The sequence below is a fragment of the Lepidochelys olivacea genome, assembly GCF_965140295.1.
Source record: "Lepidochelys olivacea isolate rLepOli2 genome assembly, chromosome: 10".
NCBI classification, from domain to species: domain Eukaryota; kingdom Metazoa; phylum Chordata; order Testudines; family Cheloniidae; genus Lepidochelys; species Lepidochelys olivacea.
Genome location: NC_140420.1, coordinates 47154270 through 47179691, shown reverse-complemented (window position 1 = coordinate 47179691; position 25422 = coordinate 47154270). Strand labels below are relative to the sequence as shown.

The following is a 25422-nucleotide window of genomic DNA, read 5'->3' as shown; positions in this document are numbered from 1 at the left end:
TGCTTGCTCATCCAGCTTGGTCTACAACTCCTGCCTATGAATTTTTTCCCCTTTCTTGGGATGCAGGCTTCCGATAGCTTCTGCAGCTTTAATTTAAAATAATCCCAGGCCTCCTCTACCTTTAAACCCATAAATTCTTCAGTCCAATCCACTTCCCTAACTAATTTCCTTAATTTTTGAAAGTCAGCCCTTTTGAAATCAAAAACCCTAGTTGCAGATTTATTTTTGTTAATCCTTCCATTCAGTTTGAACTGAATTAGCTCATGATCACTTGAGCCAAGATTATCCCCTACAACCATTTCCTCTATGAGGTCCTCATTACTCACCAAGACCAAATCTAAAATGGCATCCCCTCTAGTCGGTTCAGCAACTACTTGCTGAAGGAATCCATCAGCTATCGCATCTAGGAAAATCTGAGCCCTATTATTATTACTAGCACTCGTCCTCCAGTCTATATCTGGGAAGTTAAAGTCTCCCATGATCACACAGTTTCCATTAGTATTTACTTTATTAAAAACATTAAAAAGGGCTCTATCCATATCCAAATTAGATCCCGGCGGTCTATAGCACACCCCAAGCACTATCCCAGGGGAGGCTCTAATAGTAATCTTCCCCAATTTAATTGTTGCCCAGACAGACTCAGTCATATCCATTTCATCACTTCTTATTTCTTTACATTCTATCTCATCATTGATATATAGTGCTACTCCACCACCTTTACCTTTATTTCGGTCTTTCCTAAACAGCACATACCCTTCAATACCTGTAGCCCAGTCATGACTACTATTCCACCAGGTCTCTGTTATGTTACTTGTATGAGGTGAATCGAAAAATACTATTTCTTTTGTTTATCATTTTTACAGTGCAAATATATGTAATAAAAATAATATACACTTCGATTTCAGTTACAGCATGGAATACAATATATGAGAAAATGTAGAAAAACATCCAAAATATTTAATAAATTTCAATTGGTATTCTGTTTAACAGGGTGATTAAAACTGCGATTAATCACGATTTAATTATTTTTAGTTAATCGCATGAGTTAACTGCGATTAATCGACAGCCCTAATATTAACTGCTTCAACATATTGTTTCAGGGATCTGCTCGAATCTAGTGGGGGGAAATTGGATTTTCAGTGGTATTGGCTCTAAGGACACAAGTTTTTAAAATTTATTGTGTGGTGTTTTTTTTCCTCTTCTGGAAGAAACAAACCCTAGAACGAAAACCATCTGTGAAATTATTTATATTACTATAGCACCTAGGGACCCCTGCCATGGATCAGGTCTCCACTGGGTGCGTTCAGCACCTAACGCACACATGTAACAAAGAGCTTGCAATCCAAGTTTAAGATGAGACAACAGGTCAATACAACAAACAGATGATGTGGGAGGAGTACAAGAAAACGACGAGGCAGTACTGATCAGCGTGACAAGCAGCGGTTGCACCACACCCGCTGCCTAACCAATGGCAGATTCTCCAAAATGCCCTGTCCTTCCCTGTTTTCTACTTCTCTGGCTGGTAAACCAACCTCCCCCCCCCGCCCCCCCCAGTTTTTTAATGGATCGTTAGTGACAATGACATACCACTGATACCTGCAGAGCTGTGGTGGCTCAGCTGAGCAAATCATATTTTTGGGGTAGGGTTTACAAAAGCGTTGGTGGTTTTATAAGATTTCCTGGCAGTAGTTTCAATTAGAATCCAGGGAACTTTCCCCACCAAATTAAAGCATGTTTAGAGCTTGACAAAGGTTAGACCTAAAACTCATTATGTGGGGCCCTAGCGGGCAGGAGGAGAGGAATAGTGGCACACCAGTCCCCAGGCCAGGCTTTACACAACAAGACACTCCACATTAGAACCTGGTGTTACACTGCAGGTACTACCATGTAATCAGACGTTCAGTGATAGAGCTGTTCTGGAAGGTGGCCTCTTCAGAGGGCCAGCTGGTTCATTGAAGTGATGTCTCTCCGGAGGCCTGGGTTCAAAACTGATCAGTCTCAACCACGTCCATCCCAAAAGTGCCACACTTCAGCATGATGAGCAGAAATTGCCAACCTGCAACTCAAGCCTTTGAGTTCCATTGGCAGACGGCTGTGGGAGAGTCTATATCTAACTGGCAAAGTCTGTTGTTACAGTGCTGCTTCTGAGCGCTAAAATGGGCCACCTCTAGGCCTCTTGCTCTGTAGGGAGATTGGAAGAATTCTCCTGGAGATGCAGGGCGGGAGGTAGGAGTACGGTTCTTTGTAGGCCGCTGCAGTTTCTGTGGAGGGGAGGTTCTCTCTTACGCTGGTCCTGGATGCACATTAAAACACGCATGTTTCTTTCAGATCTCCCAGATACCCCTGTTGACCTGGTGATAAACTGCCTGGATTGTCATGAAAATGCTTTCCTGAGAGATCAGCCTTGGTACAAAGCAGCTGTGGACTGGGCCAACCAGAACCGAGCCCCTGTCCTCAGCATAGACCCTCCTATGAGTGAAATGGAGCAGGGCATTGATGCCAAGTGGTCACTGGCCTTGGGCCTGCCCCTGCCCCTGGGTGAGAGGGCAGGGCGAGTATATCTGTGCGACATTGGCATTCCGCAGAAAGTCTTTCAGGAAGTGGGAATAAACTACCACTCACCCTTTGGCTGCAAATTTGTCATTCCATTGCATTCAACATAGAGCAGACCCTGCAGTGTATCAGCCCTGGAGGGGGAGATGGGGCGGAGTCCTGCCTAGCAAGCTGTATAAAGGATCCTGACAAGTAAACTCTTGACGCCTTAAGGATGTGAAGTGCTGGAGTTTTCTTCCAGAAGAAATATGCGTATTAAAAACAAAAAAAACTAAGGGAGCAAATGTTACTGCAAGATGCTTTCTCTCTCTCCCTCATGCCATTGGATGAAGGAATGTGGAAGAAGCTGGTATCTAACACTGGGAAAGGCAGCGCCTGCTGCCCAGCACCTGGTCACCAGCCAGAGAATGGTTAAAGTGGGTGAGAGGGTTTGTTTACAGATGCAAGCGACTGTCCGACAGCTTGGAGGTTTACAAGATGATGCTCTGTTTTTTTTAGTACTTCTTTGGGGAGGGGGGGGAATTTGTGCCCAGCAAGGGGCCCCTTTCAGGAGCAGTACCCCTCAATGATAATGTAGAAATGTCTTTGTTGCAGTTTTACTGTTTTGATTTTGTTCTTTATTTTCTTTTATGTTCATGAGAGCAATTATAGTTAAATCTCTTCCTGGAGCTGCCCGGCCCTTGTGGATGGGGCTCCCTATTTAGAAAGCGGGTGTAAAGCTTTTGTTCCTTGACTGCTTGCTGAGTGAATGCTGCCCGGAGTGAGGTGTTTACCATGGTGTCCTTCTACCAGACAGTGCTTTGGGAAGGGCATTTTCCTAAGGTGGGTTTTATTTCTCCAGCGAGCTGAGTAACCGCAGTGATTCGGAGAAGATGCGAGGGGAACAGGCAGATGTTACCCTCTTTTCTTTAATACCTTGTGCTCAGCACAGGTAGTGTTTGGATATATTATTGTAGAGCCTCAGTGGCCACCCGCAGCACACCCTGCACCTGAATGCCATGCTTCACAAGACATATAATATTCCAGTCCCTTTGGGAGCAACAGCCACGTCTGGGGGAGGATTCTCCCTCCTAAAAAGCATATGTGCTTTGTTCTAATGCACTGTTCCACATGGATCTCAATGGAGTCAGTGGAAATCATAGGGCACTTGCCTCCCCTGGTTATGCAAACTGTAAAGATGAGTCAAATGCTGTTTGTCTTAGTATACAAAGACAGCCGCGCGCGCGCTCTGCGTTAGGGGTGTTATGGAAGGCTTATGTTAACTCGTTCCTCCAGGCCCGCTTGTCAGCTCCGTGTAGCACTACTAACTATCTGGGCCCAGGAGGCCCTACGATGTTGGTAGTACTACAGTGAATGCTACTGTGCTTGGCAAGCTGCTGTGTTAGGCTGTATTGCCCCTGCATGCACTAGTGCACTGAAAGCTGGGCCCCTATACCCCAGGCATCACCACTGGTAGTGACCACTGTTGTAGCATGCGGCTTTCAGAAAGCTTTAAGCTTTCCAGTGACATCACACTTGAGGGGAAGGTCAGAAAACTCTGACCTGAATTACTGTAGGTAGTCTCACCCTGTTTAGTTTGCTAGCTGGTTTTGGGCGGCTGATTTTTTTTCCTATATGCTGCAAGGAAAGCATTTGTCTTCATGGCACTGCCTCGAGTAAGAAGTGATTTGATGAAGCTTTGGGTGGCTCTGTAGATCTATCACGCTGGACCTTTTCTTGTCTCTAAAAGTGCCAAACTATCAGGGGCTAGTGATGAGAAATATTAAACTTGGACCAAAACAGTGCTCTCTGCCTGAGGGTTTCCTGTAGAGGCAGAGAAGAGAGAGGTGAGGAATCCTTGAGCCCTGTCCTAGCAAAACAGAGCTAAGTTCCTCTGCTACTGTTTGAACTTTAAGCACAGCCTATGCTCCCAGCAAAGTTCTGCCTTCAGCATGGGACTCTACTGGTGTGGTAGGTCTGTCTGGCACTGACAGACTTCAAAGCTTCTGCTGGTGCCTTTCCCAGGGGAGGGAGATCTTCTTTTGCTGAAGTGTAGAGCAGCTGTTCTGTGTGAAACAATTGCAGCTGCTGCTTGGGTATTCAGTAACTGAACTCATGAAGAAACTGCATGCAGAGCACCCTATTCAACCAGCTGGGTTATGGGGGGATACAAGTCTGGCACTTGAATAGTGACAGGATTTTTAACATAAATCATAGAATAGCTGAGTGCACCAAGCAAGGTAAAAAAAGAGGGTGGCTGGGAAGAGACTTCCAAAGGAAATAAGATTGTTTACCTGAGCAGTGTTCCAAGTTACTGAAGTATGAGAAAATACACCAGCCTAATCTGCAAAGCACTATTGAATGGACCCTGGGGGAGGTGGCAAGCTTTCATTTCATCCCACAGGGTTTGGGCAGGGGCCTCGGAGAATAGCCCTGCTCTTATTCCCTGGTACATTTGGTATCTAGGCAGCTCTCTGCTGTATAAGGTCTTGTTAAAGGACTTCCCATGCCAAACAGCACAGAACTCATCTACCTCATGAGGATAAAGGGCCTGTGGTTCAGCACATTTCTCAATGCGGAGGGTTAGACTACTAAACTGTGTCCACTGGTTTATGCTTAATGGCCTTAGTGCTAACACAGATTCTCAATGACTAAACTCTTCCCTAACATAATTGGGTGTAACAGGCTGTGGTTGTGTGGGTTTCTCTGCAAGGCTTCGAGCACCTATGCCTTAGGTAAAACACTAGTTTCAGCTTAATGCAACAGCATTTAATAAGGGATGGCACTTGCCTAGCAAGCAGTGCTGGTTAGTGACAGCATGGTGAGGGGTTATCCTTTTAAAATAAACACAACCCAAGGTTTTTCTCTGCCTTTCTCCTGTAGATCAAAGAGCTGCTGCAGCCAGCTTTAGTTTAAGGTACTGAGGAGGTAGCAACTGCCTAATCCCTGTACCTGTAACTAACTGCCTTGTTTTCACTTTCCTTTATAAAAGCAGAGCTATCACCTGTAAGAAAACAGCCTGCTGTTTGTCTCCTCTCCTATATTAAACTTGTCCAGCTTGAAGGCTGGTTATTCAACTCTGTCCTTTGTGAGCAGGGTATAAGTTTTGAAGGGGGTAAGAAGCACTTAATTTTTTCTTACAAGTGTGCATCAGTGGCTAAGGTCCTACCAGCCATATTAGAAGGGGTAGCAAGAATTGCTCAAAGGTTATTTTTTAAATAAAGAATTAAAGTAGTCATTATTACTGCCACAGCACTTGATGCCTCTGGGCAAGCGACAGGATTTTAAGTAAGGGTGCGGGCATTGACAGATTCTAGATTGACTCATCTCAAGCACAACTAAGCAGCTTTGGGACAAGTTTTGTGTGTTACTATGCTAAACTTAATAATACATTCTCCCTTTTAAGTAGCACAAGGTAAGGGTGCTTGCTTTTCTTCTGACAAGCAGAGCTGTATTCTTGCTCGAGGAATGAAATCACTGGCCTTGTCCTAGACCAGATGCATTTTGTTGCACATCCATGTGATCAAGTCTTTAGGATTCTTGGCCCTTTTATTGTCACACAGCTACTGCAGACCTGGATGCAACAGACAACAGCAGGAAGGGATACAGCCTCCCCTTGCCCTATTTGTCAGAGCTCTTCGTTAAGATGCAGGCTTTAAGGGATGTTAACTTTTAGTGTTTGTCACGATGTGACCATTTCCACCAGTGTGTCAGGACTCAGTGGAGTAAATACTCAGGAGCTCACTTCCCAGGGCCCAGGAAAAGCAGCTGCCTGTAAATAAGCACTGGAATGGACTTTGCTTTTCCAGAAAGCAGAAATGCAACTTTCACTGCTCTGTAGTAACCAGCAGTAGATTTAAGTTCTGCATCATTCCCTCACAGCTTGTCATAAGAAAACATGCACCCTCTTTTCAGCAGCCATGGAAAAAGCCCTGGCTTCAGGCACCCAGTTCAAAGACAACTGCACCCTAACTCTGTGTAATCGAGTCAATGCTTCAGTCATATCATCATTACAAACACTGTTGTTTCATAATTCATGCAGCAGCTGGGGTAATACCAGCCTTGAAATAAAGTGCAACTATTCCCATGTGTTCTGTGACTTATGTATATGGGAAAGGTTTGCCCCCACCTGTAAGAAAGAGCCATTCTGCACAATTAAGCCAAACCCAACATGCATTCTACTAGTTACTTCTGAGTAAGGTGCTTCAGGACTCCAGCCAAGCACAACAGAAGTTACAAGTGTTTTGAAAAGGGATTTATATTTCCCTGGCAGTTACTGAAGGACTAGCAAACCATCAAAAAGTTGCCCAAATCCTCCCCTCCAATACCACAGCCAGATGTGAGATTAACAGTGCAGTACCTCTTTCTTACAACCTGCTACACACTTGCTAATGGAGGAGAAGACAAAGCAAGGTTAGTCCAATCCATGCTTGGAAATGGACTACCTAGAGCCAGCAAAGCAGTAATGTCACATTCATAACAATGCCATTTTGTGGAGAAATATAAAACCACTTTTTATTTAACAGAAAAAATCTGGCAGGGTGGGATCAAAAAAATAGCTGGACACATTCATACAAGTAAATTATCAAACAATAAGAAACACTTTATTTTAACTTTACAACATATAAATATGAGACATCTGTGCTTTCCTTGTAGCTTTCTCCTCCCCCCTCCCATGCCCAGGGTCCATATCACATTGCACCAGTACCTCTGAACTCTCCGCTACAGGAGGGCTGCGTGGTGCCTCTACAGCAGAGGTCAAACTGATCCAGGAATATGTTCAAATCCAGCAGGCCTCACCACCCACCCATCTGTCATCTGCTCAGGTCACGGTTTGAGACTCGACTACACAGCAACCTTTCCTCTGGAGACAGGCCGCTAAAGAACGGATGCAGCAGAGCATCAGAGAATGTGATCCTCTTGGAAGGATCAAACTCTAACATCCTTCTCATCAAGTCAAACAGCTGCACATGGTCCGGTGAGTCATACAGCATGTAGCTCTGAAATAGAATAGTACAGATTCAGCTGTGGAAAAATGCAGGCAAACATCTGGCAAAAACTAGACACGACCCTCCACACTATGTATCTTGAGAGCTGGCAACACTGCTACAGATAGGGCAGGGTGCTACACCATCAGACCTTTATTCCTGAAAAAAAGCCAAGGGAAGTTAAGAGATTTTGGGCATTTGAAGAAAGTTTCAAAGGTTGTCCTTTACTTCCTCCGCGAGCAGACAAAGCTAGGGATGGTAGAACCCTGTGGCAGTGGCGAGTGTCTCCTCTATTGGCTACAGCAGCAGCTCGAAGAGAATGCCGAGGGAAGTGTCACTGTTCCCCTATCAACAGTCCCACGTTTTTTACGGGGGGAAAGGAACAGACTCATGTGATTGTCTGCCAAACTGCAGGCCCTCCTTGCAACATCTGTTGAGGTGAGAGCCACCTCTGGCCTGATGTGGCCAATCTTGAAGCCCCTTCCATCTCTCCCACATTCCTGCTGCATCCTTGTCTATTAGATTAATTGTTATCCAGTAAAAACACCAGGCAAATCTCTGATGGTCTCCCCTGGGTGAGAAGTCACAGGATGCCCAGTCCCGCGTACATACTACTTCCCCCTTGTAGGGAGAAATCCTTGGAGTGGAGGCTCCATGTAAGGGTACATATGATGGCTCCCATCACCACAGTATCTGAGCATCTCACAATCTGTACTGTATTTATCATCACACCTCTTGGGAGGTAGGGCAGAGCTATCACCCTCATTGGGCAGGAGGAGGAACTGGGGCACAGTGAGGCTAAGTGACTTCTCCATGTCACACAGGAAGTCAATAGCTGAGCAGAGAATGGAATCCAGCTCTCCTGAGTCCCTGTCTATGGAACCAATCTTCCTCTGCCCTGTGATGGAAGGTTGGGGTCCAGCTTGTGCCCACAGACAAAGCCAAGGCTGCCATGCCCAGATGCAGTCCTGCACGGATCCCCTCAGCCTTCCCTGCCGGGAACAGTTTGGAAGATTAGATTCCCTGTAAGCTGAGGGTTCTCCCCAAGTCCTTTCAGTGAGCAGCAGCCACATGAGAGGGTTCCCTGTCCTGCCTCAAAGGATAAAACTAACCAGACATGAGACAGACATGTCCACAGCTTCCCTTAAGAATAAAGGCAGAGTAAAAGTAACCAGCACATCTTTCTATGATGATTTTCACCATCCCGGTCCCTATTTCACAGCTGGGGAATTGGAGGCACCCAAAGAGACTTGCCCCAGGCCACAGCAATCCAGTCACAGATCCAGTACAGAACCCAGGGCCCGAGTTTCAGAAGCGAAGCGCATCCACAGCTCACACTGAAGTCAACTGAAGCTGGAGTGCTCAGCACTGTTAGAGATCAGGCTCCCACTCCTCATCCCATCTATGGGACTGTGCTACCACCATGGAATTCTAGGGGCTTGCTCATCTATAGAACACAGCGTATGGAGCAGTGCTGAACTGGCTGGAGGAGGAGCTACGTGGCCTAACAATTCCATCCCTAATTTCTGATTCTTACCACGCCACAGTGACACAAAGTGAAGTCTTTACTAACTGCGACTACAGCGGATTTGGGAACAGGATCTGGACTGATGTAAAGCATTGGTTAATAGGCTCTGTAAAAGCTAATACAGCTTAAAACAATTCTGTTGGGACAGACCAGTCACTCTAGTCTCGGCAAGGTTTTGTTTTTGTGCCAAGGTGCTCCCTGCATATACGGAATGAAGCTATGTGTCTCCCATGTCATTTAGATACTGACAGCAGCACCCCCATTTCCATCCAGTGTCATCTCACTCCAAGAACGTGCCAGGTGACACTGTGGAAGCTAGGAATCTCAGCATCCACTGCAGAGCCACCTAAGCTTTCTGTATAAATCAGAGCAGCGTCTCATACCCGCAGTGGTTTGCAGTTCTCTTGGACGTATCTTCCATCTGATGTGTTCTCATCCCATACCAGTCCCCCCTTGTGGAAGTACTTCTGTTTCCTGTACAATAAAAGGAACTATTCAAGAGTCCTATCTGCAAGAGACATCTGGGGGCACACACGTATGGGGTACGCGTAGCCTCACTGCAAGGCAAGACATTGGTACTAGGACTCAACTACATTACATATAAGCCAGCCAGTGCTATCAGAGGACGCTGTACCTCTTTTCCAAAGCACTTCAGAAAACTATATGCTGGGTATTCTACCAGCCCAACCAGCAATCAAGGTGGTCTTTAAAAGCTGAGCCTGGTTAAAGCCAAGCTAGATGATTTCTAGCAGCCAATACTTGGGGTTTGAATATAAATCTCGTATATAGCACTTTTCATCCACGGAATTTCAAAGCACTTTACAAAGATACTGAAGTATCATTCCCATTTCACAGATGGGAAAAACAGGCACAGAGAAGAGAAGTGACTTGCCCAAGGTCAAATATTAGGGTCAACGGCAGAGCAGGGAACAGAACCCAGGTCACCTGACTCCCACTGTAGTGCCTTAGCCACTGAACCATGCTGCCAGAAAACGACAGACATTTCAGATTTTGATGCTGTTTGCATGAAAGTTCACTGTCAGGAACGGTGGCCCTGTCTCTGTAAAAGCATGGAAGAAATCCTAGGCAAGGCCCTCTTAGTGGTATAGAACAACAGGGTTCCATTATCTGTAGGCTGCTTGGCCAATTTTCCCAGCACCTGTACTCAACATTACTTTTATTTCAAGTTCAAGTCTTTTCTTGACCCTACGACCTCCACCCAGAACTACAACCCTAGCATTAGGATTCTGATGCATGGCCTCTCTGCATCAGAAATGGTATCCCGCCTACTCCACCATCACCAGAACAATGCAACAGCCAAGTCAGCTGCTCAGAGCTCAGAATCTGGTTCTTACCGGGTTTTGTGGATCATCTGAGATGGGATTGGCCCAAGGATTTTTTCCATCATTACAAGGTGCTCACGATTCTCATGAGTCTGCAGAGGAAGAGCAACTAGGTTATTTTCTTAGCCTTGAAACAGTTACACAATGAAGACAGGAAGGTCTAAACCCACCCTTCCAAGGATGGACTAGTAGGATAGTCTCCTCATGGTACCCAGAAAAATGTAGGCCCAAATCTACAAAGGTATTTGGGCTCCTAACTTCCAATGAGTTCAATGAAAATTAGGAGCATAAATTCCATTGTCGATTTGGGCTTCACAATTTAAAAAGGAAGGCTAAAGCTTACACAGTTCAGTCAAGGGCATAAAGGCATTACAAAAGTGTACCTGAAAGAGTGTGAAGCCACGGTAATACTCAAATAGAATGCAGCCAATACTCCAGACATCACATGGCTGTGCCCAGCCCAGCTCTGCAATGAAGAGGAGAAAAAATGACAGCTTCCAGTGACAAACGTGGAGCTTGCACAAATTCCTTGCTGGTGGCCTCTAGTTTCCTTTAAAACTGGAGAGACCTAAAACTCAACTACACGCCCAGTGGATTTCTGTGGTGAGATGACTGCTTAGTCCTCTGGGAGTCAGAGTCCCGGAACAGAAAGATGCCCCCTTTTCAGTCTGTGCGCTGAAGTGGTTATTCTCTGATTAACTCAACTGCGATACCTCACACAAGCATCTCAGATCTCTGCCATCCCACATCTCTGGGCCGAGCACTCCCCCAAAGTTCTGGGCACGTATTTACAGACAATATTTTGCATATAAGAAAGCGTCGTCTTTGTTCCAGGCTTTGGACGTGATGCAGACCAGGTGTGCTGCCTCAGCAGTCCTAATGCCCCATCTGCAGCACCATCCAAACCTTTGCTCCCAAGAGACCCATCACAGCAGCAGGTTTAACTTTTTGTCTAAATAGGCCAGTGTAGATTGTCCCCTTTCTCCACTCCAGAATCAGAGATTTTTCCAGTCTGTTCTCTCTTGTGAAGCCCAATTCTTACCCTAATGCATCCCGTGGCCCATGCCCCACAAAGCCATCAGTAAAGACAGAAACGTAACTCCACTCACCCAGAATCACCTCTGGCGGGCGGTAATGCCGAGTAGCAACAATAGTAGTGTGATGCTCATGGTCAAAAGTGGCACTTCCAAAGTCGGCCACACGGATGTTTGTGTTCCTAATAGATTTCTCCTCACAGTTCTGCAACACAAGAAATAGCTATAAGGAACCTGGAGAGGGGGTTTCAGAATAGAGAGGGGTTCCAACAGGATCCCTCTATCCCAATAAGATTTCCTTGCCCATGTCATTAGCAGTAAAAATGGCCACAAAATACAGAAACATTGCACTTGTATAGCACCTTCCATCACAGATCTCAAAGCTCTTTAACCCAGGTAGCCAAGTACTCTTCGGGGTTTTATAGATTGGAAAAGTCAGGAATAGAATGCAGGCCTCCTGACTTTGTCTCCCATGTCCAAGCCACTGGAGATGATGGCCCTCATGCTCAACCAGAGAATGGGAAAAAGGAAAATCTTTTTCTTGCAGAAAGAGGCAAGGAGTTCAATCATTTCACCCTCTTTCTCAGAGGCACAACCTACCTTGGTCTCATTGTACATGGTGTCGAAATCAGAATTCACAAAGAGGATGTTTTCAGGTTTGAGGTCAGTGTGAGTCAGCTGGTTGTCATGTAAAACTGCGGAGAGGGGTGGGGAGAGAAGAGAGAAAAGTTTAAGAATCAAGCGCTGGACCTTCCGTACAGTTATGTCTGTTACATAGGCCCCCTGCGAACACATGCTCCCTTGCCCCAAAGGATGGTACTTTGAACCAGAGTGCAAGGTGCTGCACCATGGCCCATGTCAACTGTGTATCAAACAGCTTCATTAAGCTACACAGAATTATCTTATTTGAAGCCAGGTTCTTCACTATATGTCATCACATTTTAACTGTTAAATATACATTTCAGTCACCCCATCGCGTTCGCCACATACAGGCAGTAAGTCTCGTCTGTGTGAAGCTTACAAGGTTTAGTTTCCCCCCTCTTTCAGGAGGAAACTGAGGTGAATCTAGAAGCCATGTCCTCAATCCACCTCCCTTCACTGTTCTCCAAAAACATCGGAATCGCTCACCTGATTTTAAACTCTTCAGACTGTGAAAAGTGAGACTAGCCAAAATGTTCAGACACTATTAACATGCATGTAAAAACAAACTGACATTTCTCAAAGAAAACACTAGCTGGCGAGTAGAACTCACCTCATTGCTGCAGACAACCGTGGCAAAGGAATCTGGGTAACTTACATCTCAAGGCATGGCAGAGCTGGTATGCCATGTGCCGGATCTGGGGGAGGGGATATGGCTGAAAGTTATTCTCCTTCAGGAATTCAAAAGTGTTCTTGCCCAGAAGCTCAAAGGCGATGCACATGTGGCCATGGAAATTGAACCAGTCGGACATCAGGACACACAAACTGGACAGAATGGATAATAAGAATGTTATTGGCCACACAACAATCTTCCAAGGAAGTAGTATTTCCATCCCTCCTTCTCCTCAAGTGACTAGCACACACACACACACACACACTCAGTTTTCAGACACAGCCCAGCCATGCTTCTCCCTAAGCAACCTGGGATTCACCTGCTCAATCATCCAGAGATGCCAAGGACATAGATATCCTAGTGTAAGCAGCAAAATTCTTACACTGAAGGGGGTGAGAAGCGGGGAATGTTTCACTATAAAGAACTGTGTTTAGTTAATAGGGAAAGCTAAATTAACCCAATTCCCAGATATTTAAATGGTCAATAATTACATATTCAGGGACCTAGGAATAAGTCACAATTCATACTAAAAAAAGCCCCTCTATATTCCCAATCCCAGAGGGTGGACGAAGGAGAAGACAACACCATTTTCTAGGTAGACGGAAAAGACAGGCATTACGTTTTCATGCTCTTATCTCAGGCTCTCCCTCACACTACCTTGCACCGACCACCCTCCTCTCCGAGTAGATACGTTGACAGCACTAAGCAGCAACAGCTTCTATGCAAGATATCAAACTTACTATTTGTTGTCCTTGTCTCTCTCTCTAATTTTCTTTAGGACATTAATTTCCAGTCTGGCTGCTTCTCGGTACTTTCCCACATTTCTAATAATTTTCAGCGCCACCTGGGATTTACCTCTGCAGAGGGGAAGATGACACAGGAATGGGTCAGAGGTGGAGTGGCCCAGACCACCTCAACAAATAATTGTCCCTAGGCAAAAAACAATTCCCAGTTTCTGAGATTCTTAACCCAATTTCTTTTTGGATGGAGAATGAGAAAATGTCTCTACAATAAATCCTGGGATGAGGTAGGAGACGCTGACCATTTTTCATCCCCTCCCCAAATTGGCCATACAGTGGGAGCAAACCACAGCTGCCTATCACTGTATTAGTAAGCTATGCCCTGCTGTTGACTGCAGCATGAAACTGGGAAATGCAGCTTGGGAAAAGCCAGGATCAAGGAGAATCCATCACCCTCGCTTCATCTGCATATTCTTCCACCAGAGGCAACTAAAACCACTTTGTAGGAATGGTCCCCAGTCACCATCCCAAGGCTTGCTGGGGGCTAAGGCACTTATCCAAGTGACACCTTACTCCGCAAGTACTAAGGACTGGGGAGCCCCTCATATATCCACAGGATGGGAGAGGTGGAAATAATCCCCATATGTACTGCTGGCCACACCCCTTTGCTTTCCTCATCTTCCTCACTGGCCTCTGAGGGATTATCTCCAGTGCACCTCCAAAGGACTTAAGGAGTGGGATTTCCCTTCTCCATATTTTACAGTGCACAAGAGAGGGACTCCACCCCCACAGACCTCAGGAAGGGGAAGAATGCTTTCCTCCTAAAGTCCTGTGCTCTCTTCAGCCCCATTTATGACTAAGCTCTTTGAGGCAAGGACTGTAGTTCAGAGAAGTTTCTAAGTAAACACAGGGCAGTCATATAGCAGAAACACTGACAGAAAGAGGATAATATCACTTTGGCAAACCCAGGATGGGCATATAATTGAGTGGAAAACAAGGCCAGCAAAGTAACAGCTTGGAATTTGATGATCTGCCCATTCTTGTCTATAGCAAAAGATGATACTGAGTGGAATCCAAGCTGAGGCAAACTAATACTGAATAACTGTTTCTAACAGAACTGCAGAAAGCCACAGAATACAATGGCCTCATGTTGTAACCAAGAAGGTCACTCAAGCATCTCTCTTCTCTCCCCTCCCACTTTGCTAGGAACTTTTTTTTGAAGGGATAGGAAGAGCACCAGGTAGCGATCAACAGCTCCATATCTAGTTGGCAGCCAGTATCAAGTGGAGTGCCCCAAGGATCGGTCCTGGGGCTGGTTTTGTTCAATATCTTCATTAATGATCTGGAGGATGGAGTGGACTGCACCCTCAGCAAGTTCGAAGACAACACTAAACTGGGAGGAGTGGTAGATACGCTGGAGGGTAGGGATAGGATACAGAGGGCCCTAGACAAATTAGAGTATTAGACCAAAAGAAATCTGATGAGGTTCAACAAGGACAAGTGCAGAGTCCTGCACTTAGGATGGAAGAATCCCATGCACCGTTACAGACTAGGGACCGAATGGCTAGGCAGCAGTTCTGCAGAAAAGGACCTAGGGGTGACAGTGGACGAGAAGCTGGATATGAGTCAGCAGTGTGCCCTTGTTGCCAAGAAGACCAATGGCATTTTGGGCTGTGTAAGTAGGGGCACTGCCACCAGATTGAGGGACGTGATTGTTCCCCACTATTCAACGTTGGTGAGGCCTCATCTGGAGTACTGTGTCCAGGTTTGGGCCCCACACTACAAGAAGGATGTGAAAAAATTGGAAAGCGTCCAGCGGAGGGCAACAAAAATGATTAGGGGACTGGAACACACGACTTCTGAGGAGAGGCTGAGGGAACTGGGATTGTTTAGCCTGCGGAAAAGAATGAGGGGGATTTGATAGCTGCTTTCAACTACCTGAAAGGGGGTTCCAAAGAAAATGGATCTAGACTGTTCTTGGTGGTAGCAGATGACAGAACGAGGAGTAATAGTCTCAAGTTGCAGTGGGGGAGGGTTAGGTTGGATATTAGGAAAAACTTTTTTCACTAGGAGGGTGGTGAAGCACTGGAATGCATTACCTAGGGAGGTGGTGGAATCTCCTCCCTTTGAAGTTTTTAAGATCAGGCGTGACAAAGCCCTGGCTGGGATGATTTAGTTGGGGATAGGTCCTGCTTTGAGCAGGGAGTTGGACTAGATGACCTCCTGAGGTCCCTTCCAACCCTGATATTCTATGATTCTACCTAGACTAAAACAGACCCACAGACTCAGCACCAGATGCTGAGTGTGGAAGAGCTGGGGAATGTGTATCAGCATCTAAGAGAAAAGCGACAGCAACATCTGAAGAGGACAGGACAAATCCACCCCACCTCATCCATGTCTGAACAGACTGGTACATGATAGGTAAATCACTTGGAGACCAAGGATAGCATACCTGGCATGGTCCACACACTCCACAACTTTGCCAAAAGTGCCTTCACCTAGGCTGCCGACAATCTCATCTAGGAGAGAAAACAAGAGCTGATGTGAGCTTCGAGAACCTGAAGGGCATGAGGTCCTGCAATTTCACAGCATTCACATCTCAAAAAGGTATCTCCCTGCTACACTCTTTAAAACAGAAATGTCTATTGTCTGCTTCAGGCAATTACTGGTCAGCCCATTTATAAGCAATAAACACTAGAGACCCCTCCAGTACAATAAGAGAGATCTTGTCTAACATGGGGATAGAAAGTAGAGAGGTAAAGTTTTACGAAAGGTGGCTGTACATCGCTCTTGGAGCCAATCGCCGATTCTGCACACCAGGTGACCTTCCTTGTCATCTTCCACGCTCCTGCTGCGTTTACTGCTCTGTTGGCTTCTCTGCACACACCGCCCCCCGAAACGCCATCCGACCAATCGCACACAGCGGGCAGTTCCGATTGGCAGATTGAGTTGTCATTCAAAGGTGGAGACGACGATGCGTCGGTGGTTGGATTTTCCAGATCCCCGCATTTCATAAGGCACACAGCATATATAACGATAGGGATATTGCAAGGGACACGTCAAGACACAAACTAACTTCAAAACAGAAAAGTAAAAACAGCTACAGGTATGTAAAGAACTGTCTCATTAGCTACAGTGTCTGATGAAGCTGCCTCTTAGCGGGAAGTGCCACCCTCTTCTCTGGCAGGGAGCAGCAGCTGGGATGCTCCAGTCACTGGGTTCGTACAAGCATTCCCCCCATGTTTTGCCACAGAGGAGCAGATTCCTCTATGTGAATAGAGGATGCTGCCAGTAGCGCAAGAAGAGCGAGTGCTTTGCCAGTCACGTCACTTTCTCCAGTGGCAAGTGTGCCGATGGGTAGAGTACACAAGTCAGGTTGGTCAGGCTGTCCAGTAGAAGCCAGATTAGCAGTTCCCCCTTTGTGGAGTCTGGCCCGCTTTCCTTTGTATGTTTATTAATAAACACCTCCAGGTATCCCATGGTCTTGTCCCACCCTTGACTCGATACTACTCAGCCCTTCCCATCCTGATGGAACCAACAACAGAATTGATCCTATATCTGCAAGCCTGACTGGACCCATATAGGGCCAGTGTCATCGTCCTTCTTCTGCACAGATTTAAAACTTGAAAGAATTCTAGGAGCAGGAGAGTTAAGTCCCTCGAGAGCCTTATAGCTCATAGCTCCAGGTGTGCTATAGGTAAGAGCTCACAATCAAGCCCATTGCTACTAGCTTCTACTGGAAAACCAGCCAAACATTCCTGGAGGTTCCTTCCCGCCAGCAGAAACACCCCCACCAAAGCCAACAACTCTTCTGTCCAGTGACTGAACTTTTCTATTTAGTCCCTCAAACAAAACAAAGTGTAAAATTAGTTACATTCTATCTAGTGAGAGATTCCGTAACAGGGCTCTACAGTTCCATGTCTGAACTTCCTAATATGTGCTGCGCCATATTCCTTTCCCCAACAAGTCAAGAAGAATGAACTACAGACAAAGTTTAAGAGATCGTCTGAACGGAGAAAAAGTTTCAGAGAGCACTTGAGATAGCTGCGGTGAGACTTCACAACACAGAGTAGAGATCACAACAACCAAAACCTGCACAGTACCACCACACGCACAGTTGTTATTGGAGCATTTCAATCATTTAACCGTGGCATTAAAACTCAGATAAATTCGGCTGGAAAAAAAAAGAAGGAAAGTGATGGGCCATTAAGAGTTCCAAACCATGCAAGTATCCAGTATAACCACAGGGGTTAGGAATCAATCACTTTGTTTAAACTATATGAAAGCAACAAACTTGAGAACTGTGAATAGTAACGGATCCTTACTACGGTATGACAGAGGCGGTAAAGTTAAGACATTTGGATGAGTACCTCACAACACTTCCAAGTCACTCCATTGTCCTGGGATAACCCACCTCCCTTTTGCCACAAGTTGATTATTAATCATCACTAACTAGGAGAGGGAGGTTGTAGTTCACTCCAGTCAGAGAGAGAACAAGGACATTCTCAAACAAAACTTCAGTCCAAGGAAACTAGTGACAACAGGGCACCTCTCCCGAGTATTGTGGGGAAGTGGTTGATAACCAGAGTGCTAACAGTTCTGAAGAATGGATTTGACACAGCTGACTCGTCCTAAAGGGTACAAGATACTGACACAACAAACATGGAGTATCTACATTGGAGTATCTTATGCTGTCACAATGTAGCAGTAACAACTCAGGCAGAAGTTTCAATACGCAGCAGAAGTGGAACCTTCAAGCGAATAAAAGAGGAGGACACACAACCACAGTGGATGCTGCAACAGTGCAGGCCTGCATCCAGGAGTTCCCCTTGTAATTGTGCAGACAAGCATTCCATCTGGTTTCGCTGCACTCCCCCTGCACCCCCCATGCCTTGGGAAGCTAGGCTTTATTTCCAGGTGCTAGGAATGGTCTGTCAAAATTAACAACTATTAATGCTTCCAGTTTAAAGAGACAGTGAAGTGGAACAAAATCAAGAACAAAACAGAAGAGGGATTAGAGGTACTCACCCAGTGTATTCAGAGCTACAGAAAGTAAAAAGTTAAAACCTGAACAATCCTGAACTCATCCGGATGCTACTCACCGATGAGGCACTGCTACAAGACCTGGTCTTGCGCTTCCGGCAGCGATGCTGGTGCTTCCTTGTTCGGTGGTGCTCTCTGTCCCGTGATCTCCGGCAGTGGTGTGAGCGGGTGGAGTAATAATCCTCTCCAAAAGAGGGGCTTCTGTCTTCAAACCTGTAGTTATCACTCTCCCGTCTGTCTCTATACCTCCTTTGGTAAGGCATCCTCTCGTGGCTGCATTACAAATAAGAACCCACTTATAAACCTGGGAAGGCAGAGCACACTGCACAAACAACAGAGCACTGCTGCACGCAAAGGCAGCCTGACTACACATGTTCTTGTGCCCTCTGCAGGGCAGCGAGGAACAATGGCAGCAGATCTAGTTCTGAACTGAATCCTGATCTGGGAGTTTGCACCATATCACAGGACTTTTGGCCAAGTAGTTCAAACGGATCAAATGGAAGGGATGTCAAAATATGTGGTATTCTCTCCTTTATGGGAAAGGAGGCTTAACGTGCAAATTTAGATCTGGGAAGGACTAGATTCTATCTTTGTGCCTCATCACCACAGTATGCAAGTACTTTCCTCACAACCCCTCACTTCCCCTATGCAGCACAGAAGCATTTTTGTTGTGTTTTTTTAAACAGATGGGGAATTAAGGCCCAGAAAGACTAAATGATTTGCCCAGGTGAACAGAGAATCCCAGGGTAGCACAATGGGAACTTAAGTCCACCATTGCCTTAACAACCACACCATTCTTCCTCTCATTGACAGCCTGAAGATTAGAGTCCTTCATTTAATTACAAAGCAGGTGCTGCGTGTTCAACACAAGCATCCTCCGTGTTACTGCACATCTTGACCAGAAAGGATTACCTCTGTGGGCCAAAAGGACCATTCAGTCTCTATAGTCAGTCCCTGGTCTCTGATGACTGGTCAATAACACCAAAGTTATACCTAAAGAAGAGCTATGTGTGGCTCGAAAGCATGTCTCTCTTACTAACAGAAGTTGGTCCAACAAGAGAGATTACCTCACCTACCCTGTCTCTCTAGTCTGGGACTGACCAGTTATAACATTACATAAAGTTATACCATGTTTAGAGTAAATTTTAGGCCAATTTAGTAACATAAGCAGATTTTTATACTAAGTGCCAAAGGATGCCAGACCTTCCACCTTTATCAGCTACAAACTCCTCTTCCACAATTATTTTTTAATTGAAGCCTCAACCTCAATACCAAGTGCTTCTGTTTTTAAATATAAATGTAATATAAATGATGTTACTACTTTAAAAAAAAAAAAAAGGGGGGGGGGGTCCACAAATCTGGTCAAGCTTCTCCTGTTAGATCAGACCACTGTGATCCAAACAGTGAATCCCACTGTGACCCGGGGCCAGAAAGGATTAAGGAACTTGCAGGCTAATTGACCCAGATTCAACCTTTAGAAACACTGATAGATAATGTTTGTGTTTTTGTGTGTTTACTAGGGCTGTCGATTAATCGCAGTTAACTCATACGATTAACAAAAAAATTAACTGATTAAACAAATTAATCACAATCACGCTGTTAAACAATACCAACTGAAATTAAATATTTTTGGATGTTTATCTACATTTTCAGATATATTGATTTCTATTACAACACAGAATACGAAGTGTACCGTGCTCACTTTATATTTTTTATTACAAATATTTACACTGTAAAAATGATAAAGGAAACAGTATTTTTTAATTCACCTCATACAAGTACTGTAGTGTAATCTTTATCGTGAAAGTGTAACTTACAAATGTAGATTTTTTTTTGTTACATAACTGCACTCAAAAAACAAAACAATGTAAAACTTTACAGCGCACAAATCCTACTCAGTCCTACTTCTTGTTCAGCCAATTGCTAAGACAAACAAGTTTGTTTACATTTACGAGAGATACTGCTGCCTGCTTCTTATTTACAATATCACCTGAAAGCGAGAACAGGCGTTTGCATGGCACTTTTGTAGCTGGGGTTGCAAGGTATTTATGTGCCAGATATGCTAAACATGTGTATGCGCCTTCATGCTTCAGCCACCATTCCAGAGGACATGCTTCCATGCTGATGATGCTCATTAAAAAAATAATGCATTAATTAAATTTGTGACTGAACTCCTTGGGGGAGAATTGTATGTCTCCTGCTCCAGTTTACCCGCATTCTGCCACATATTTCATGTTACAGCAGCCTCGGATGATGACACAGCACATGTTCGTTTTAAAAACACTTTCACAGGAGATTTGACAAAACACAAAGAAGGTACCAGTGAGAGATTTCCAAGGATAGATATCTGAAGTGCCCTCCAAAATCTGAGAAGGATGAGGTTTGGAGCATGCTTTCAGATGTCTTAAAAGAGCAACGCTCTGATGCGGAAACTACAGAATCCGAACCACCGAAAAAGAAAATCAACCTTCTGCTGGTGGCGTCTGACTCTCATGTTGAAAATGAACATACGTCGGTTCGCTCTGCTTTGGATCGTTATCAAGCAGAACCCGTTATCAGCATGGACACAGGTCTTCTGGAATGGTGGTTGAAGCATGAAGGGACACATGAATCTTTAACGCATCAGGCACGTAAACATCTTGCGATGCCGGCTACAACAGTGGCATGCAAATGTCTGTTCTCACTTTCAGGTGACATTGTAAACAAGAAGCAGGCAGCATTATCACCTGCAAATTGTAACCAAACTTGTCTGTCTGAGCGATTGGCTGAAGTAGGACTGAGTGGACTTGTAGGTTCTAAAGTTTTACATTGTTTTATTTTTGAATGCAGTTACTTTTTGTACATAATTCTACCTTTGTAAGTTCAACTTTCATGATAAAGAGATTGCACTACAGTACTTGCATTAGATGAATTAAAATATACTATTTCTTTTGTTTTTTACAGTGCAAATATTTATAATAAAAATATAAAGTGAGCAGTACACTTTGTATTCTGTGTTGTAATTGAAATCAAAATATTTGAAAATGTAGAAAACATCAAAAATATTTAAATAAATGGTATTCTATTATTGTTTAACAGCGCAATTAATCGTGATTAATTTTTTTAATCGCTTGACAGCCCTAGCGTTTACCTATATACTGTTAGACAAGAACTGTTTGATTATATTCTATTGCTGGATTCTCTTAATTCAGAGATTAAAAAACGGTTACCTACCTTTCGTAACTGTTGTTCTTCGAGATGTGTTGCTCATGTTCATTCCAAGTAGGTGTGAGCGCACTGCACGCACAATCGTCGGAAGGTTTTTCCCCTAGTGGTGCCCGTCGGGTCAGCTGTGGAGCCCCCTGGAGTGGCGCCCTTATGGCCGTGTATATAGGTCCCTGCCGACCCACTGCCTCTTCAGTTCCTTCTTGCCAGATACTCCTGTGTGGTTCTTGGAATGGACATGAGAACACATCTCGAAGAACAGTGACAAAAGGAAGGTAACCATTTTTTTCTTCTTCGAGTGATTGCTCATGTCAATTCCAAGTAGGTGACTCCCAATAAGTACCCCAGACCAGGGGTCGGAGTTCACCGACTTTCAGACTGAAACACTGCTCTACCAAACGCAGCATCATCTCTAGCCTGCTGAGTAATGGCATAGTGCGACAAAGGCGTGAACCGATTACCACATCGCCACCTTGCAGACGTCCTGAATAGGGACCTGAGCCAGAAATGCTGCAGAGGATGCTTGAGCTCTTGTGGAGCGTGTCATCAACGGTGGAGCCAGAATCTTTGTCAAGTAATAGCACGTCCTGATACAGGTCGTGATCCAAGAGGAGATACTTTGGGATGAGACAGGAAGACCTTTCATCCTCTCGGTAATGGCCATGAATAGCTGCATCGACCTTCTAAACAGCTTTGTCCACTCAATGTAAAAAACTAGCATGCATCTAACATCCAGGAAATGGAGCGTGAGTTCCCTGCTGTTAGTATGTGGTTTGTGGCAGAATACCAGCAGAAAGATGTCCTGATTCACATGAAATTGCGAGACTGCCTTTGGGAGGAAAGCCAGGTGTGGTTGTAACTGCACCGTGTCCTTATAAAACATGGTACAAGGGGGCTCAGATATCAGAACTTTGAGCTCAGACACTCTTCTGGCCAATGCTATAGCCACTAGGAATGTTACTTTCCATGAAAGGTACAGGAGAGAGCAAATTGCCAGGGGCTCGAAGGGAAGGCCCATCAGCCTAGAGAGCACCAAATTGAGAGCCCGGGGGGGGGGGGGGGGGAGAGAATCAGTTGTCGTACTTGAGAGTACAGTCTGCCTAGACCAGAGGTGGGCAAACTATGGCCCGCAGGCCACATCCGGCTCATGGGACCGTCCTGCCCGGCCCCTGAGCTCCTGGTCTGGGAGACTCAGCCCCAGCCCCAGCCCCTCCCCTGCTCTGGGCAGTGGGTCTGCAGAGCCCGGCCTGCCAGTCACTGGTGCTCCAGGAAGCAGAAGGGGGCAGGGAGTGGGGGGCTGGATAGAGGGCAGGGGAGTTCAGGGGGTGGTCAGGGGTGTGGATAGGGGTCAGGGCGGTCAGAGGGCTGGGAACAGGGGGGTTGAATGCGGGAGGGGGGGACAGTCAGAAAAGAGGGGTTGGATGGGGCGGCAGGGGACAGGGAGCAGGGGGGTGGATGGGTCAGGGGCAGTTGGGAAGGGGGGGTTGGATGAGGCGGTGGGGGGCAGTTAGGGGCAGGGGTTCCAGGGGCAGTCAGGGGACCAAGAGCAGGAGCGGTGGATGGGGCAGGGGTCCCCAGGGGGCTGCCAGGGAACATGGGGGGTTGGATAGGGCAGGAGTCCCGGGGGGCAGTCAGGGAGCGAGAAGCAGGGGGCGTCAGAAAGGGGGTGGAGGCACGGTCATGCCTGGCTGTTTGGGGAGGGACAGCCGCCCCTAACCAGCCGTCCATACAATTTCAGAAACCCGATGTGGCCCTCAGGCCAAAAAGTTTGCCTGCCCCTGTTCTAGAGCTTTGAGAAAATGGCCTATGCTAGGGTTAGAAAACACTGAGCGGCCCACTGACCCAGGGTGGAGAGCCAAGATGGCAGCCAGGTGAACCTTTATTGACGATACTGTCAACCCCTGCAGTTTTAACTGGCGTAAATAGCCCAGGGTGAAGGGAATTGACGACTGCAATGGAGGAGTGCCCTTCTGAAGCAACCAAATTGTAAACCTCTTCCACTTAGCCAGGTAAGTGGCATAAGTGGAAGGTTTTCTGCTGCTGAGGAGAACCTTCCTAACTGAGTCTGAGCATGCAAGCTCCAACGGATTTAGCCACAGAATTTCCATGCCGTGAGGTGGAGAGATTCCAGCTTAGGTTGCTGGAGGCGGCTGTGGTCCTGGGTGATCAAGTCCAGAACCAGGGGCAGAGTTAGAGGTGTGTCCACGGAAGGTCCAGCAGCATGGTGAACCAGAGTTGACGTGGCCACGCTGGAGCTATCAAGATTAACGACGCTTTGTCCTGTCAGACCTTGAGAAGGACTTTGTGGATGAGAGGGAATAGTAGGAATGCATACAGCAGGCACCCTTTCCGGGAAAGGAGGAAGGCATCTACAAGCGAGCCCTGGCAGTGATTCAGGAAGAAGCAGAACTGCTGACACTTCCTGTTGTGTTGTGTCACAAACACAACCTGGGGAAAGCTCCAACTTTGGAAAATACTGACTGGGACAGCCAGGCAAAGAGACCACTCGTGGCCATGACAGGACCTGCTGAGGCGGTCGGCCAGTTTGTTCCGCGAACCTGGAAGGTATGAGGCCTCCAATTGTATTGAGTGGGCGATGCAAAATTCCCACAGCTTGAGGGCTTTCTGACACAGGAGAGGAGCAAGCACCACCCGGCTTGTTTATATAAAACATGACTGTGGTGTTGTCTGTCAATACTGACACACATCTGCCCTGAAGATAGGTTTCAATTGTCTGGCAAGCAATGCGCACTGCATGCAGCTCCTTGATGTTGATGTGCAGCAAAAGTTCTGCCTAGGACCACAGACCTTGAGTCCTGAAGTCGCCTAAGTGTGCTCCCCATCCCATTGCCAATGCATCTGTGACTAGTGACCGTGTCATTTGAGGTTTGGAGAAGGGTATTCCCGCACATACTGTTTGTGGGTCGAGCCACCACTGGAGGGACTTGAGAACCGGAAAGGTAAGAGTGACCAGTTTGTGCACGTGGTCTTGGTTTGGCCTGTAGACCAGGACCAGCCAAGCCTACAGGGGATGAAGCCGCAGTCTGGCATGCTGTACCACTTACGGGCAAGCAGCCATTGGTCCAAGTCATTTTAGGCAATTCCGCACCGTTGTGGTGGGGAATCTGCTGAGATAATTTATGATAGCACTCATGGCAAGGAAACAAACTTCCAGAAGAAAAGCCCTGCTTGGGTGGAGTTTAGGGCTCTGACAAACTCTATCCTCTGAGTGAGGGCTATAGTTGACTTTGCCACATTCAGAATGAGGCCAAGCTTGAGGAATGTCATACGCACCAGACTCACATGGTTCTCCACTTGGGCCTGAGATTGACCCTAGATTAGCCAGTCATCCAGGTAGGGAAATACCTGCACCTGCTGTTTCCATAGGAAGGCTGCCATAACCGCCATGCACTTGGTGAACTCCTGAGGAGCTGCTGAAAGATCAAAGGGGAAGACTGTGAACTGATGATGGATACTGTTTATCATGAATCAAAATCTTCTGTGGGACAGAATTATGGAGACTTGAAGCACGCATCCTTCAAGTCGAGGGCGGCATACCAGTCCCCCAGATCCAGAGAGGGGATGATGGAAGCCAGGGAGACCTTGTGGAACTTCAACTTCTTCATGAATCTGTTGAGGTTTCGCAGGTCTAAAATAGGCCTGAGCCCACCCTCGGCCTTGGGAATTAGGAAATATGA

General features: G+C 46.1%; 2 protein-coding genes across 3 annotated transcripts in view; one reads left to right on the top strand and one right to left on the bottom strand.

The window, feature by feature from the left end:
* EDC3 (enhancer of mRNA decapping 3) overlaps positions 1 to 6623 on the top strand; it is a 67245-nt gene extending 60622 nt beyond the window's left edge. Inside the window, exon 7 of the mRNA XM_084642319.1 lies at positions 2329 to 6623. Coding sequence (XP_084498445.1) covers positions 2329 to 2663 — 335 coding nt within the window. The 3' untranslated portion in view covers positions 2664 to 6623. The remainder of the gene's footprint in view (positions 1 to 2328) is intronic.
* Positions 6624 to 7110: 487 nt separating this feature from the next.
* The window catches only part of CLK3 (CDC like kinase 3), a 28216-nt gene continuing 9904 nt past the window's right edge, over positions 7111 to 25422 (bottom strand). For both annotated transcript variants that reach the window (XM_084640559.1, XM_084640558.1), the window contains exons 3-13: positions 18580 to 18793; positions 16261 to 16354; positions 15930 to 15996; positions 13478 to 13594; positions 12723 to 12889; positions 12026 to 12120; positions 11501 to 11630; positions 10775 to 10857; positions 10404 to 10483; positions 9432 to 9522; positions 7111 to 7532 (exon numbers count right to left, since the gene is read on the bottom strand). In XM_084640559.1, the coding sequence (XP_084496685.1) occupies positions 7347 to 7532; positions 9432 to 9522; positions 10404 to 10483; positions 10775 to 10857; positions 11501 to 11630; positions 12026 to 12120; positions 12723 to 12889; positions 13478 to 13594; positions 15930 to 15996; positions 16261 to 16354; positions 18580 to 18793 (1324 nt within the window). In that variant the 3' untranslated portion in view covers positions 7111 to 7346. The remainder of the gene's footprint in view (positions 7533 to 9431; positions 9523 to 10403; positions 10484 to 10774; positions 10858 to 11500; positions 11631 to 12025; positions 12121 to 12722; positions 12890 to 13477; positions 13595 to 15929; positions 15997 to 16260; positions 16355 to 18579; positions 18794 to 25422) is intronic.